This window comes from Malaclemys terrapin, chromosome 8, assembly GCF_027887155.1.
Source record: "Malaclemys terrapin pileata isolate rMalTer1 chromosome 8, rMalTer1.hap1, whole genome shotgun sequence".
Lineage (NCBI taxonomy): Eukaryota > Metazoa > Chordata > Testudines > Emydidae > Malaclemys > Malaclemys terrapin.
The window spans coordinates 97,611,068-97,627,273 of NC_071512.1; the positions used below are offsets into that span (position 1 = coordinate 97,611,068).

General features: G+C 45.7%; 1 protein-coding gene across 3 annotated transcripts; it reads right to left on the reverse strand.

Moving 5' to 3' along the window:
- Window positions 1-1,937: 1,937 nt before the first annotated feature.
- Window positions 1,938-16,206, reverse strand: TMEM61 (transmembrane protein 61). Of its 3 annotated transcripts, XM_054038544.1 has the most exons (4): window positions 15,853-16,206; window positions 15,520-15,567; window positions 10,078-10,442; window positions 1,938-4,292 (listed from the first exon to the last, which is right to left on the reverse strand). In XM_054038544.1, the coding sequence occupies exons 2-4, from the start codon at window positions 15,559-15,561 to the stop codon at window positions 4,007-4,009; spliced, it is 693 nt and encodes a 230-aa protein (XP_053894519.1). In that variant the 5' UTR covers window positions 15,562-15,567; window positions 15,853-16,206; the 3' UTR covers window positions 1,938-4,006. The 3 variants fall into 3 exon arrangements, with proteins under 3 accessions (XP_053894519.1, XP_053894521.1, XP_053894520.1); XM_054038546.1 differs by lacking the exon at window positions 15,520-15,567 and having other exon boundaries at window positions 15,857-16,203; XM_054038545.1 differs by lacking the exon at window positions 15,520-15,567 and having other exon boundaries at window positions 15,853-16,203.

A 16,206-nucleotide genomic window follows, 5' to 3' on the forward strand; every position in this document is an offset into this window, starting at 1 on the left:
CAGATTCAAAGCCGTGGAGAATCAGGCCCACAAACATTTTGTCTATGAGCCAGAAATGTCCTTGGAGGAGGGAGGGTGTACGGTTCCTAGGCAGAACCTGATAGCCTAGGCCCATTGTGGTAGTAAGAACCTCAGGAGGGATTGTTTTCTAAACAAACCTGCCTACACCAGCCAGGGAAGCCATGCTAGAACCAACTAGCAACGACCGTACATGCATCTAAGGCTTAAACTCAACCAGAGCTGTCCGGAGCAGAGCTCTGGTCAATATTTTCAAACCCACAGGGCAGAAGCCCCGAGTCCCAGGAAATAATCGGAGAATTTAAGCCCTGCATTCACCCACTCTAGGTGTGACCCAAATGTGGCTTTGTGACGGGACTGCAGATAGAGCTCGTGGCCTTGGGCAAGTCACACTCTCTGGGTCAGATCGGGGCCTGCTCTGTGCCCCCCCACTGGAGAATATGAGGGGTGGGAGGCACTTCCCTAAATCAATGGTAGGAGCCCGAGGAGATGGGGAAGCAGTCATTGCAAAGCCCCTGCTCCCCTTCTCCTGCAGATGAATGAGGCATGAGAGTGAGCAAGGCCTTGGCTTCACACACATACCCTGCCCATCCCCCAGCGTGCACTGGGCAGCAGTGGGGTCACAGTCAGCTATGCTGCTCCAGGAGCAGCCTGTGAAGCAATGTAGTTCACCAGGCTCATGGCACTGCCATGACTGAGCCCTCTACCTCTCAGTCTTCCACCTGCAAAATGGGGATAATTCTACCACCCCACCTCAGAGGGGCCCTACCAGGCTTAGTCCAGTGATCCAGTTTGTAAGGCCTGGTGAGATCCTCAGGTGGAAGATGCAAGAGAAGTGCAAAGTATTCATAATGATTGTGTCTCAGTAATTGATTTTATTTTAAGAGCTCTGCCCTGTAGAGAGTCCCAGCCACTGAGAGGTTAAGGACAAGCAGACCCCTTGAGGTACGTAAGTTTTTTCACTCCCGTTCTCTGTTGCTGCCCTTCTGGTTTTGTTAAGGCTGGTGACAGACCCAAAATTCATCTGACCTTGTCTTTATCTTCTGTCTGTTTGTACAGGCTTTGGAATTCTCTTTGGCTCTATTTCCAAAACAAATGCTTCAATTCTTTTTGTAAATAAATATAAAGAAACCAACTGCCAGCAACCCTGCCATAAAGAGTCAGTGGGAGTGTAGGAGGGAGGGAAGGAGCAAAGATAATGGCAGGAGAACAGCTTTTCATAGTCAGAGGGAGCAAAAACAATATTTGAGTAATACCTCATGCCTCAGCAGCGTCCTTCAAAGTTTCTCTCGTTGGATGTGGAGGTTCTTCGTGAGCCAGGCCTTCCTTCACACATTTGTAAGTGTTACAGTCTTAGAAGATGGCTTGCAAGGAGTGAAATTACATCAGTTCTGTCTGTGCTGAGCATGGGGAAAGATCTGGCCTTGGATATAGTCCACCATCCCCAGATCACGAGAGATTATTTATTAGAAGCAGAGCCGTTTTAAGGCTGTTGAAGAACCACAGACGCAGAGCAGGTCCTTGAATTGTTCTTCCATATCTACTATGGGGTCTGCAGAGCCCTTCACAACATAAACGTCCTCTGACGAGGACCCATCTAAGGTTATGGACCTTCTGTCAGAAGAAACTATTACAATCCCTCTTTTACAGAGTTTGTTGCTTAGATGCCAAGGATCAAATGACAACAGCCTGTAATTTATCTGGCCTTCACTGCTGGCTTAGATGCGCATTTGTTTATTGAAACTGTGTAACATTTAAGTGGCTCTGGGTGTACTGGGATAGTGCACTAGCTGAAAATCAAACACAAATACAAAAAAACCACCCTACTACATGCTTAAGACCAAAAGGCAGTAAGTGAAGTAGCATAATTATTTGGGGTCATTTGTAGGGAGGGGAGAACAAACAGGAAACAGCTGAGATATGAATGAATGTCCTTTATAAGCAATTATTGGTCACCGTTTTGGAAAATTAACTGTAAGCGCAGTATATGCTTTATTTTTGCTTTAATATTTTGATGGGTGGAAGATTGTCCATTAACTTCCGTTTGCAACAACAAATAACAAAAGAACCAAGCAAAAATTCCTTAAAAAACAAAACAAAAACCCGACCCCTCCCAGCCCAAGAAATAGGAGGAGACAAGCCCACCCATGAAGGAGAAATAAATCTACTAGGAAACAGAGACCCCACAACCCCACCACTCACACAAAAGCAATGACTACAAGCTACTCTTCCTCATCTCCTCATGTCTCTAGAGAGTCTATATATGCATACGCACACAGAATCACAGAGCTCCCAAGCAGGAGGCTGTCAATTCCCACACACAGGGAATGCCCAAAATTTCACAACAATTTTGAGGAGATTTTTATTTTGCAACTACAAATTCTTTTACACAATTCCAATCCGAATGTGAAGCATTTACTGTAAGCTCTGGGGAGCGCTCACTGCTGTGGACTCAGTAGCACACTTTCAGCTAAAGAGGCAACACTACAAAGGCTGGGGGACAGATTCTTAGCTGGTGTAATCAGTGTAGTTCCTCTGTGGCCATGGCACTCTGCAAATTTATACTGTCTGAGGATCTAGCTTAGTCTCGCTCTAAAATGGCCATAAATTTTGATTCCCTGAAGCTGCTTGATTGCTTCCCTCCCATTAATGCTTTGATATGTGTCACCATGGTGATTTTACCGGATTGCTATCTCCCGCTGCCTTATGTGTGATTTCCCACGACAGCGAGAACTCTGCCCTTCCTATATTTGTGTCCGTGTGTATGGCGAATGACAGTCATAAAGTACACTGGCTAGTCATCACTGCCACCCATAACAGGGACAACTCTACCCCTCCCCCACTCTCCGGCAATCGCCAGCAGTGTGACCCACAGCTGTTTCTGGAGGGACTGAAACACCAAGACACTTGGGTTTTCCATGAGACAGCAGCAAAGTGACTGATTTAGAGGGACAGCAGACTGAATACAAACCACTTAGATTATAAAGCACTGCCCTCGACTCATTAGCTAATTAGTATCAAGGATTCCCCACAAAACATTATTTGGGGGAGTTTAGTCTTGGGTTGCTCGCAGAACAGGGAAGCCGATTTCTTTTTCCTCCGGGGGGAACAATCTATTGAAGTAAGCACATTTTTGCCATATGTATGGTGTGTATATATACACACACACTATACTGGCTGGATTGTCAGAGCTGCTGAACACTTCAGCTCGTGACCAATGGTTGGGTAAAACTTAAGCCCCGGCGTTCTTATCTACCAGAACAACCTCGGTCCCTAGTGACTTAGGGAAACGTCAAAAGTACATTCAGCACCCAGGAGCCAAGGTCAAGATTTTCAAAAGAAACTGGTGACTTGGGGTGTCTCAAGTTTGTGGTGCTAACTCGAGGCTCCTTAAGAGCCTGTTTTTCAGAGGCGAGGTGCTCAGCACTGTCTGAAAATCAAACCCCTTTAAGGCGTCTCACGCTGGGCACCCAAAAATCACTATTGAAAATCTTAGCTGGTGTCACTGAGCGGCAATGTAGCTTAGCCTCCTTAGTGACTAAATCATTTCTTAAGATGGCACTTAGGCACCTAAGTCACCAGGCTTTTATGAAAATGTTACCCTAAGATGCTAGTCTTGGCTGGATCGCTCTAGTAAAGAGTCCCCCATGCATTTCAACGGGCATCCTAGGTACTCAAAAATATTTTCTTCTCCGTCCTGCTACCTGTCAAATATTTGCAATCGTCAGTGATTGTATTAAAAATATGAACGCTTTAAAACATACTGATTATTCACACGACTCAGAAAATGGCAGCATTGAGATTATCTGGATTTATTTCTAATTATTCTGGATTTACTCCTAGAAAAGACAGAACAGCCATTTTGATCTGAATAGCTGATCTATGTTTCCCCTCTCACTTCATGATCATTTAGAGGAAAGGTAGGCTCCAAAGCAAACAGACTAGGCAGCAATCTATAGAGTCCAACGCATTGTATGTGGTTCATAGATCATACACCACGTACACTGATGTCTTCGTAGCTGGGCGGTGGTGTAGCACTGGGCTCACCCTGTGACTCTGTTTCCCTTCTGGAAGGCGTGGTCCTGAGCAGCACACTGTCTGAGGAGCTGCGTCTGCGGCAACCTGGCCACGTATCATCCTCATCTAAGTCTCCATATAGAGGGGGTGAAGTCTCCTCCTTCCCGCCATGAGGCGGTATATAATCTAGGGTACTTTGAGCAGGCCTGCAGTTCAGGGCTTCTTCATAGGTGGGGATAGCATTGGCATCCCAGGCACTGAAACAAAAAGCAAAGCAAAACTGCATCAAGCTAAACCAAATCAAATGCATCAGGTTGTAAAATAGGATTTATAATGAAGTACATGGACTAGGTAAAAGTAGCTATCGCATTAGCTAGCAGCTGCCCCAAAACTCCGGGCAACCTAATAGAGAGGTTTGAATTTGACCAGGTTACTCTTTCTTTAAGGGAGGGCGGGGGGACCTACCACTACCAATTGCATAAGAATAGTCACAGTTCTTAAACCAGAGGTCCTTAGACTGTGGTCCCAAAGTGAGTCTGCAGGGCCCTTGCTGGTGGTGTACGGAGCACTTGCTGGACACAAAAGTTGCAAAAGTGCTCAGCATCTAACAGCTTCTACTGCGCCCCTGGTGCTGGTGGCTTCTCCTTCATTCCAGATGCTAAGCCTTACGTTAAAGGGTGGCTACACATTACTTTCTAATGTAAGCAATTGTTGTCGTTATCACAGGGAAGTCAAGGGAGGTGTTTCAAGAGAAATTTTCTGCATGAAAGTGTGGTACACTTTAATGAAAGACGTTTGAGAAACCCCATGAGTTAAGTGACTGAAGCACTGAAGGCAATTTTGGTCCATTGACACTCTGTGCCATGTGGTGGTGCTTACAACGGTGTGTTGAAAAGTGAGAAACGGTTACTACTTTACAGGGTCAACAGGCTGTGCATATGGGCACCCCAAAGTGCGGGCCTCTCCTAATCCGACATGATCATGCGGCTGGTTTCCAGGAGACCTGGAGAGATGCTGTAGCTTCAAGCTTCCTTCCCACCCTCTCCTTCAAATTGCTCTTCAGCATTTACTTCTGCTGGGATGTCTAGAGGAATTCAGCCAGCCAGTGATGCCTAGATTCTGTCGCAGTAGGGGCGAGCTGACTTTATTTATGTCTTTAAAAAAATGTTCATGTAATTTAGAACCAAAGACCCCAGGACGATCCAAGATCTTATTGTGCTAACATGCCAAGGACAGTACAAACGTGCTGCTAGGTTGCATTCCTGCCTGGACAGGTATAGTTTGAAACTAGAGGCAAGAAGGGAGCGTGGCAAATGAAAGGAGGAAAAATGGAGGAAAGGGAGGATGAGGGTACCAAAAACAGTCCATGGGCAGATCCTGTCTGGGGTGCTGCTACAAGCCAAATACATATTATATTATTATTATTATTTATTATTAATAGTGTCCACTGTTAATCATTAACTAATCAGCAGTGGGGAGAACCTAGGAAAAACACAATGTTTGTGCCTTTCAACTTTGTTTTGCTGAGTAAACATAGGCTGTGTACAGGTAAAACATTTGCACAACCTTTGATCTTCTCACTTCCCCTTTCCTTGAAGGGAAGATAATTTTTCAAAGGGGGTGGGAAATGTGTGTAAGGCCATGATCACAAACCTCTCAGTTAAACCTGTAAAAGGGCCTGGCTTGAGACTTGATGTTTGTATTGCAGTGTTAGGACATGGCCACACACACACACACATACACACACACACACACGCTCCAGAGAAACCCTGCGGGATCCCATGAAAACATCGAGCCATGATCCTGCCTTCGTCTGTAAACTATTGTACCTAAGGGAGCCAAAAGCTTGGGACTGAATGCCACAGCAAGGTGGCCATGTGTCACCGCAGGAGACTTTCATCATTAGAATGGAACACAATGAAGTTTACATGTGAGGTGTTTACCTGAATTATCCACAGACCAGGCAGTGCCCAGACAGCCGCTGTGCAAACTGTCCTACACTGCCCTGCCAACGGTTCTCAGTCCTGCCCTAGTGCGAACACCGTTAGAGTTGCCATCTGTTACAGGAATGCTCTATAAAGGGGAAGGTCTGCATATAGGTAAATAGTTAGTAGATAAGGTGTAGTAGATGATGCTCAAGAATTCTGTTTGTACAGCCCCAAGGGCAAGGCAGTCCTGATCCATGACGAGGGCTCCTCGGCGCTATGGTAATATAAATAATAGTAACATTCAGCATTGTTCCTGGGGTTTGTAGGACCAATACATTTCTTCTTGCTGTGCTTGGAGCTCTTCACACCCACACACCAGTCAACAGAGTTCTCAGGCTCTTAGCAGGGCTAATTTAGTTGCAAGCCAGAATTTGCCCAATTAGCTTATGGTAAGAAACTGGCCTTTTTAAACAAACAAGTTTGAAAATCAACAAGTTGCCCCAGGCCAGCTGTGGGACGTTCAACGGAAGCCGGGTGGGAAAATCCCAAGAACACATTTGTTCACTGGAATTTGCTGATTTGTGGGAAACAAAACATTTCCCAGAGACATTCGCTTCTGATGGAACCCAGGCAGGGGTTTGACTGAAACCCTCCTGGCTCCTGCCTGCTCGCCAGCTCCTCAGCAACCCACCTGCCAGACTGCCTCAGAAATGGGGAGCCCAGAGCTCCCCGGGTCTTTGGCTCCAGGACAGCCTGCCTGCCAGTTGGCCTTAGAGCAGGGGACCTCAGGGCCTGCAGCTCCAGGGTAGACACCAAGCGGACTGGCCCGGAGTCAGGGATCCATTCCCTTTGCGGATGAATTTGGTGGTTTCGTTCCAAATCAGAACGAAACCAAATTTAAAAATATCGCAATCCTCCATGAAACAGAATGACCTTTCTCTGCCCTGCTCTGTTCAAAGGTTTCCAAGTGCAAAAGCCAACACAGCTGCTGTGGTGGAATGAGCTCATTCACAATGGCAATGCTTTCTTTGCTGAACTGTGTGTTTGTGGTGAACCCAGTACTGGGCTCATCACCTCCAGGTCATGGGGGTAGTACAGGAGAAGGGCCAAAATTACTGGGCCAGACCTCAGCTGGTGTGCATCAGCGTAGTTCCGCTGAAGCCAAAGGAACTACACTGATTGGCACCAGCTGAGGCTCTGGCCCCAGATTTTAAATAGCTTCCCAAAAAGCCTCTGAATGAGCAGGAGCCTGTAATTTGTGTCCCAAGAGAGAATTTTTACAGTAAGTGCTTATGTTCCTTTTAGACTTATTTTTTCCCATAGACTGATTTATAGAAGACATTTCTAAGGGCTTTTTCCCCCCTTGGTGATATATTTTGTTTTCAAAAACATCCCCCAAAGCCACTCAGAGACAGAGAGCATGAGTACAGAAGGAAAAACAGTTTTGATTCAGCGCTGGGAACAAGTCCCAGAGATTCAAACCGGATGAAGAGTCCCTAGCTAAATGTACATTTTGGGGTGCTGGGGAGTCTGCCCCACGGCCCATCTAAGTCAGTGGGAATCTTTCCACTGACCTTAATGGACTTTGGATCAGGCCTTTTGTCTAACTGCACTTCTGTTCTACTTAGCAGTTAGTTGTGATGATTTTCTTCAGTATTTTTTTTACCCTGTGTCCAATACAAATTGCTTCTATTTAAGATGACTGAGATCAGGGCTGGTGCAAGGAAGATTCACGCCCTAGGCGAAACTTCCACCTTGTGCGCCCCGCCCCCCAGCCCTGTGGCAGCTCCCCGCCCCCCCCCCGACCTGAGGCGACCCCCCATTGCAGCTCCCCCCGCCCTGAGGCACCCCCCCGCCCCACGCGGCAGCTTCCCCACCCCCCGGGGAGCAGTGTGGCAGCTCCCCACCCCAGCTCACCTCTGCTCCACCCCCTCCCTGAGCACGCCGCCCCCACTCGAATTCTCCTCCCCTCCCAGGCTTGCGGCGCCAAACAGCTGATTGGCGCCACAAGCCTAGGAAGCGGGAGAAGTGGAGCAGCTGCTGCGCTGGGAGAGGGAGTCTGAGCCACACGTGTCAGCATGCTGCTGGCAGCCCAGCCCAGGAACGCTGTAAAAAAAAAAAAAATTGGGGGCACCGCTTTTTGGCACCCTAGGCAACCGCCTAGTTTGCCTTACTGGTAGCACCGGCCCTGACTGAGATTAGTTGTACGGACAGTGAAGTCAATGAAAACCACTGCCACATGCTGTGCTGAGATGCCCACCACTATTACTAAGACAGCGTCTTGAAATATCCTTCTGCATACAGTGCTGCAAGAATGGTGGCTGAGATCAGTGCGCACATGGGCAGTGCCAGCTGGCCTGAAGGACGCTAGGTTTGGTTACGTCACGAGCAAGGCCCAGCAATTCCTATTGTATTGGAAGGCCACATGCTCCTGCTGGTGGTATGTGCCTGGAAATCAACATCTGCTGCAGTCAGTGGTACACTTCCAGCCCTGCCCTAAAGTTTAGGAAGGAAGAGTTGAGGTTAGGCATAAGGAAAAGGCTCACAACTAAGCAACTGGGCAATGCACCAGACTCCCATGGGATTTGGGGGAGGCTCAGTAGCTGATTCGCACCAGCGGAGAGAGCTGTTCCTAAAGCGAAAGCCCCCACCCAATGTAGGATGATCAGGTTGAATGTCACAAATGGTTTTTTCCCAGCCCTAACATTTATGGCATCCCATAGTTTCTCAAACACCACTGTTGAGCCACACAACACTGCCAAGCAGTTTGCAGAGCTGTGCCTGTCACAATAATGAAGCGCAGGCAAGTGAAACAAGAGGCAGTTGTGCGCTGCCAGAAGGTTTCAATTGCACAGATACTTGCAGAAGAATCTATGTACTGTCATCTTCAGCTTGTTGGGTCAGGACACAAAAACTGAAACCTGTCACAGAGACAATCTGTCTGATGGTTGTTCCTTCGAGGGTAAAAACAATCACATTTCCTGATGACACCAGCTATGGAGCAGCAGCAAACATGAGCCAAATTGCAAAGCAACCTGAAGGGAACAAAGCAATTGAGACTACAGGGAATTACAGGAGTTTTGATGCTAATGAGCATACAGTCCTACGCCCGTGGAGAGGAAATATACTGCAGACACAAAGTGGTCAATGGCAAATATATCTGAGCAGCAGCATCCATCACAACAAAGTGAGCTTATTTCTACCTTGTCTTAATGCAGTCCGAATATTATCTTTTAAAATAATCAAGGACTAGAGTTGCCATAGGGAAAATGTGGAATTGGGATAGAGGGCTGAGGCCCTGGAGGTTTTTCGCCTTCCTCCGCAGCATGGGGCAGGGATCTCTAGCAGGAGGGTTCTCTGCCAATTGAAGTCACTAAGACACAGGATTTGGGGACTTCATCAGCAGAGTCAAGAAAAGGGTAGGGACGGTTTTGTGGCCTGCAGCATGCAGGGGGTCAGACCAGATGATCATAATGGTCCCTTCTGACCTTAAAGTCTATGAGTCTACGAGCTGTCTTCTTTGCTTCCCGGCTCTTTGAGCTCTGGTCAAGTGAAAAAAATCTCCTAGTGGCCCACAGTAGGAAAGAGGTATGTACTAAGGTATTGCCAACCCCAAACATTGTGAATCAGGTCCCATAAATCATGTGTTTGGCTTAAAAACCATGAGTTTGGGATTCTTTTATTTGCTCTCTGGTTTCTGAGCCTTTAGAGTTCACGCAGGTCACATTTTCAAGCTTTTCTCTGAAGTCATGAAAGCTAGAAACTTACTAAGAAAGAAAGGGTGAGAGTCTCTTGATTCCAGCAGCTGGGGCTTTCAGAGAAACAGCAAATACTTGTGATTAAAAATCCTGATAGTTGGCCACACTGGAGTAAAAAGTACTTAACTAACCCTCCCATCTCTTTCGTGAGGGAGGTTAAGTTTGATCAGTGCTTTGAACATATCAAATCCTATATAAACACTCGCCTTTATTATACGGTAGTTTAATCATGTAAGTTACTTATTGTCTGGTCCTGGATATCCTAAAAATCAATGAAAACTACAGTTTAAAAGAACTTGTGTTTAAAAAAAATAGTTTCCCTTTGGAGAGTCATTGGTAGCAGAGATTGCACTAACCTGCACGTCCTTTTATCAAGAGGTTCCACGGTGAAGTAGTGTAGGTCTCTGGAGAAGTGGTACTGATAGTGTCGAGACATCCCCCGAGCGTTCGCTTTCACCGACCACAGAAGCCCAAAGAGGAGGAGGATGCCACCGATGCCACAGCAGAAGAAGCTGACAGACCTGAGCAGTGCATTAGAGGAGGAGGAGTTCAGCACCACTTTGGCTTCTCCATGAGGCACAGCCATAGCATCGTTATTAGACGTGGGTCCCACCTCTCCATCGCTCCACCAGGCAAAACAAAGTGTTCCTGTCACCAGCAGGATAGCTCCAGTGATGGTCACTCCATAGCGGAAAGAAGCAGCCATTCTACAGCCAGAGGCCTAGATATCAAACAGGTCAAAAGGAGAAGATGACAGAGCTTAGGTCATGCTGAAATAAAGGAAAGGGACTGAGCTGATAGGGATGCTGTCATGGTTTCCAGAAGGCAGGACCTTCCAGATGGGACTGCTGTCAAACAAGGACCACTCTGTGGCTTAGAGACTTCAGTGTCCTCTTAAATTGCTTACTATGGGCCAAACTCTGCTCTCACATATGCACGTCCCATTTCAAATGGGAGTTGCACATGTGTCTGAGGAGGGAATTCGGCCCCGTGAGCCCAAGAGTAAAGATAGCTACAGCTTTGGGGCTGTGAACCCTTCAGCGACCTTGTAAATATCTTTACAGTCTTTAAAAAAAAAAAAAAAAAGTATAATATTCACATCCAGGCTAGATGAAAATCCAGAACTGGTATCCAAGTCAGCTCCAGAGATTTGCAAATTTTTTGTCTTTGGCTTTCACTCCAGACTTCCTACCATCTTGGAAGAATGCCAGATTGTTTTATGGTCAAAGCTCTTTCCAAGAGGTTAGGGGAAAGGGCATAAACCTAAGCTAACATCCCTTCCAAATCAGATACAATTATTACATGTTTTCTCATCTGAGTGGTGACTGTAAAACACTGGCTCAGTGACAGCAGGTAGCCTGACCGAAGCATAACTAGGAATAGACCAGGCTGTGGTGCACTCTTGCTCTCTGAGTCTAGTTCTACAGCTGAAAGTTAGAAGACTAAGACTTCTGTACATCTACATGCATTTACCCCAGTGCAATTAATTTCATTATTGTGGGTAGCTCCAGTGGAAGAAACTCTAAGATGCTGGCAAACCAGGAAGACATCCAAAGCAATAACTGCTCTGGGTAGAGACCAGAAATAAGCTGCCTGAGATCGCATCCAGGAGATTGGGTGGATCCAACCTTGGGTGGCTAGCGCAAGCCACCACCGGTGCCACAATGTCAACACGGCTATTCTTAGCGCGCTAACTTCCAGCTGAGCTAACACAAGTCTATCTACCCAGGCTGCAATGCAGATATACCCTTGGTCTACAGCACCTGGTAATCACAGAGTTCCTATCAAAGACTGAGTTCCGAGCTAGGATTTTAATAGGCGTCAATAAGCAACCACCTTAGGCGTCAGGGATCTGTCTGCCGGGTATAAGATAAGCCCTTTTGGAGGGCAAACAGATCATTGCTTTTCCCATGCACTCCTCAACAAGTTGGACCCCAATTCTGTAGTAAGGTCCCTGGTTCTAATTCTCTGGCAGTTTCATTTAAATAAGAAAATAGACATTTATTTTGAAATTAAATGTAATTTATTTTCTCTCTCCTGCAGTCTCAGTTTATGATATTGCACATGTATTGATGGTGCATCTCTGCCCAGTAAAAGGTGTTGGGGATGAGGGGAAAAGTTTAGTAGCTTGCTATGGAGTTCTGGGGGCAGCTGGGATAGAGGGATAAGCAAATTAGATGGATGCGTCTGCTGAAATGCTCAGCAGCATTCAGATTTATGCCATCGTTAGGGTTCAGACTCAAAACACGTTGACATGAACGAGGAAATTCACGTCACACAGAGCTATTGTTTTCTGCAGGCATCATGGTCTCAGCTAACCTTGAAAGTGTGATCTGTGTAAACTTCAAAACCACCAGGGTCCGAAACAATATTGTTTAGACTGAAAAGCTGGGTTCTGGAGTCTAGTTCTGTGGCATGGTGTGGATTCTGTGGCTACGAAATTGTGGGATACAGGAAACCCTTGCTACATGGGTTGGAATTTTAATGGCTTTCGGCAACTGGTTAAGATGATGTCTATTTGTTAAATACGGGATTCTTCCCCTCTGTAAAACGCGACATTATCGGTGTGTGTACAGTGTCTGTCACCTGGAGCCCCGAACTTGGTTGGGCCTGTACAAGGCCCTGTAATACTGAATTAATAATAATAATAACGGATATGCTCCTAGTAAAAAGAATGCGGGGGAAAGAATACAGATGATACGCTACACAAACTGAATACAGTAGTTTAGCAGTTTGCCAGGAGCGGTGAGGCTGCCCTTTCGTGTATTTCTGCTGCAGTGATATTCATTTAACCTCATTTTTCATGTCACAAGTTAGTTTCAAGATCATCTTCAAAACGGAGTAGCCAGATGAATCTATACCACATCTGTCACCCACAAGCTGTAGTGAAGTAAAAAGCACCAGTAAATGTCCAAAAGTTCAAGATCAGTTCAGCATTGTCAAGACTGCAGCTGCGATCAGACGGGCCAACTAAATGGAAACCGGAATTACTTGGTACTGAAAGAAATGCTATGTGATCTGATCCACATTTAATGAAGAGCGATGTTGAGAAGTAAGATTTATTAAAGTCACCAGAAGCCTGGATGATTCAGAGGACTGATAATGTGATACATCTTTCAGCTTGAGGTCATGGGTTCAGATCCACCCAGGCTAGCACTAAGCCAAAATTACTGTCTGATGACTGGTTAGTGGTCATTGCAAAATGAATTAGTGTTTCATGTGTGTAAGTAGACATGTCTCCATATTGGAATTAGTGCCATTATTGGCAACCTAAGCAGAGAAAACAGTGGTTGGATTGACTAGAGAGGGAGACTGAACTTTACTATGAAGGTGACCCCTCCAGTGCAGCCTGAGGGTACATAAGCAGGGGAGCATGGAGAAGTTTGCCCATGTGCTGTCTTTGAAGTGTGGTACCTCATCATGCATACATAGAGGACTCTGGTCTCCAGAGTTTGTCAGTCCAGTATTTTTTGTGAGCACTCCATTCTACTGGGTTTTTTTCAAATGAATGAAGTAATAATCCACGAAGAAAAATGATTTGTTTATGGAAATATTAGCAATGAGCCTGACACCAAAGTCCTGGATCTAAGTACTCCCAAATTTAGTGAAGTTTGATGCCAATTCAAAATTCAGTCCTTTGATCCTACAGTCAAATCCATCCCACCAATGGAATTTCAGTTGGATGTAGAAGTCCACCTGCACATCTCAGATTGCAGGATCAGGGGGCCTTTGAACGAGAGACCCTTCTTAGCATCTCAATGAACAATTTAACCTAAAAGGCTTCAATACCAGAGTCCCCTTCAAAACATAACTTCCTCTCAAAAGCACTGAAGTGTTTGTTTTCTTCTCCCACTTAGGAGGCTTTTCAATTGACTTTCATAGGCTAAGACCATTTAGAAGATTTGTACATTCAGGGCTTCAATTAACATAGCTACCAAAGTATTTAAAGTTAAAGGCCTTGATCCCGCAATTGCAGCATCGCCAACTCTCATGATTTTATCATGAGTCTCGCGATAGTTCATGTTTTTTGTTAAAGTCCCAGCTCCTGGAGTCAAGTGATTACATGAAAATCTCAGCTTCCATTTAACAAAAAATAAGATTCTAGCCTAAATAGTTGTCAAGAAAAGCTTGAAAACATGAGCTAAGTGCACCCTAAAGACCCAGAAAGCAAAGAAAAACTCCTCCATATTCATTATTTCCCCAATACATGATTTTTTGGGGGCCTAGCTCAGGATTCTGGGCTGTTTGGAGTTGGCAATCCTGCAATCAGCTTTGGATGGGTGGATTCCTGCCCCGTGTACTGCCCACATTGCCCTCATGGGTAGGATTGAAGGTGCAGGGCCCTAAACAGTATAAAGGTAACTTGAACAGGTGAGGTTTTATCTTAAATCCAGTAGATGCCTGTTCATTATTTTGTATCCAAATAACCCTGCGAACGCTTTTCAGTTCTGCCTTGCAGAATTACTGCGTGGGGGAGGTTAAGAGCTGAAGGGAGTCTCGGTGCTTGTGAAGTGTGATAGATTGACAGCTCTAGAGAATAAAGTTCTGTCTTGACATAATAGGCACAGCACAGGCAGCGACAGCACAAGCTTCCCTCACCCACCCACCCACCACCCACCCCGTGTGTCTCAGCCTGGATCCAAGAGGGTGATTTTTCCAACATGACAGGTTCCTGCTCTGACACCCCACCTCTATTCCCACCATCATGCACATTTTTTTACTACACCCACAACAAAACGCGCAGAATATGCTTTTAAACCATTTTTTAAAGGCTTCTCAAACATTTAATGTTTATCCCAATGTGTGAGCTGAAGGGGAAAGAGGACAGAGAAGCAGGGGGAAGAGGGAAAGGACTTTATCCCGCTCTACGGATATGGCTAAAACCATATCTGCAAGAGACTACGGTTCTTCCTGGTTCGCATAGTTCCAAAGGCAAAAGACATAACTGCTCTTCAGAATGCACCAAAATGACTCATGTCAGGTATTATCAAACAAATTTCCAAGAGAAGGATGCACTGAGACCACCCCTCCTCCCACCAAGGATGGCTAATTACTAATTTCAAATACTGTCACCCAGCCAATGAGACACTTGGATAGCTTGTTCCCCCATCCACCCACCCCCTTTCCTATATTAATCCAGAAAGAGAAAACCCTTTGACCTGATTCTAAACAATCCTTATGGGGGAAAATTTATTTGTCTGTTGCATATACAACCGTTATTACTATAGATGTCTCCAATAAGATACTTAGAATTGCATCCCCCATACAGTTATGCAGAGGATGATTCATAAGATATACTGTTAGTTAGAAAAAACATCTTATCCAGAGCCACAAGATACAGAATTAGGCTTGAATTTCCCCCATATCAAGATAAAGTATGAATCCACCTCCACAACCAGTCTCTCCACTGTGCACTCTTGATACTTTTAATACTCACAAATACATTACCAGGAATACAATTAAGAAAACAAAGTAGACTGAGAAGTTGGAGTGTTTAAGAAGGTTCCATCTAGCTTAGATTTGAGAAATAGAGATATATATTTCAATGCAAAACAAAATAAAAACACAGGTTGAGTTTTAACATAGCATTCAAGTAACTCTGCTAATATATTAACCTCCCACATGTGGGCTAGAGATGAGATCACATGCCCTGGTAGCAGATTTGCAAGATGGAAGCACTTCTGCAATGGGATATGCAACCACATTTTCAAAAAGCATTGCTGGTTTTGTGTGCTCTGGGGGACTAAAGAAGGATGAGAAGAGTTTAGTGCCCAGTGCACCCAAAAATTAAGACATACCTGAACTTGTGGGCCACGGTCTTTTGGAAACTGGTAACACATAAATGACTGGTGATAGAATTATGCAACATGTCAGGTTCTGATTAGCAGAGCAAGGCACAGTGCCTAGCTTACTCAACCCATAGGGATCACAACCCTTTTTAAAAAGAGGACACTTTATATTGACTGCTATCCGTCAGATCTGGATTTTAAGCAACCCCACTAACAAGAGAATACATCCTATTCCCCTCCGAGTTTCTAACATCTTCATGGTGCAAAGTCACTAACAAGCACTGCTCCTCCCTTCCCTTACTGCATGCCTAGGGCTGGGAGGCAAAGTAGGGAGGTACTCACCCACCTCACAGCCTCAGATATCCCCCCATCCGCTCAGCTGACAGAGGGCATGGAGAGCAACAATTAAACTCTTCCAGCAGCAGGGGCCAGAGCACTAGACGGCTCTGCTCCGGGGAATGCTAGCCTTGCATACACCGGTCCCAGTCAGACAGTCCAAGCTCCCCGGTACCTGCAAAGAAAACTTTGGCAACAGCAGCGCCCCCCAGCGGAGAGGGGAGAGGCTCCCACTGAGGTAGTGCAAAAACAACAACAATATCACAAAACACCAGCTGTAATCTCAGAGTCACAAGTGATGCTGCTGCACAAGATCCTCCATGCAAACTAGCAAACCCCACCCTCTGCGAGTCCACGGCC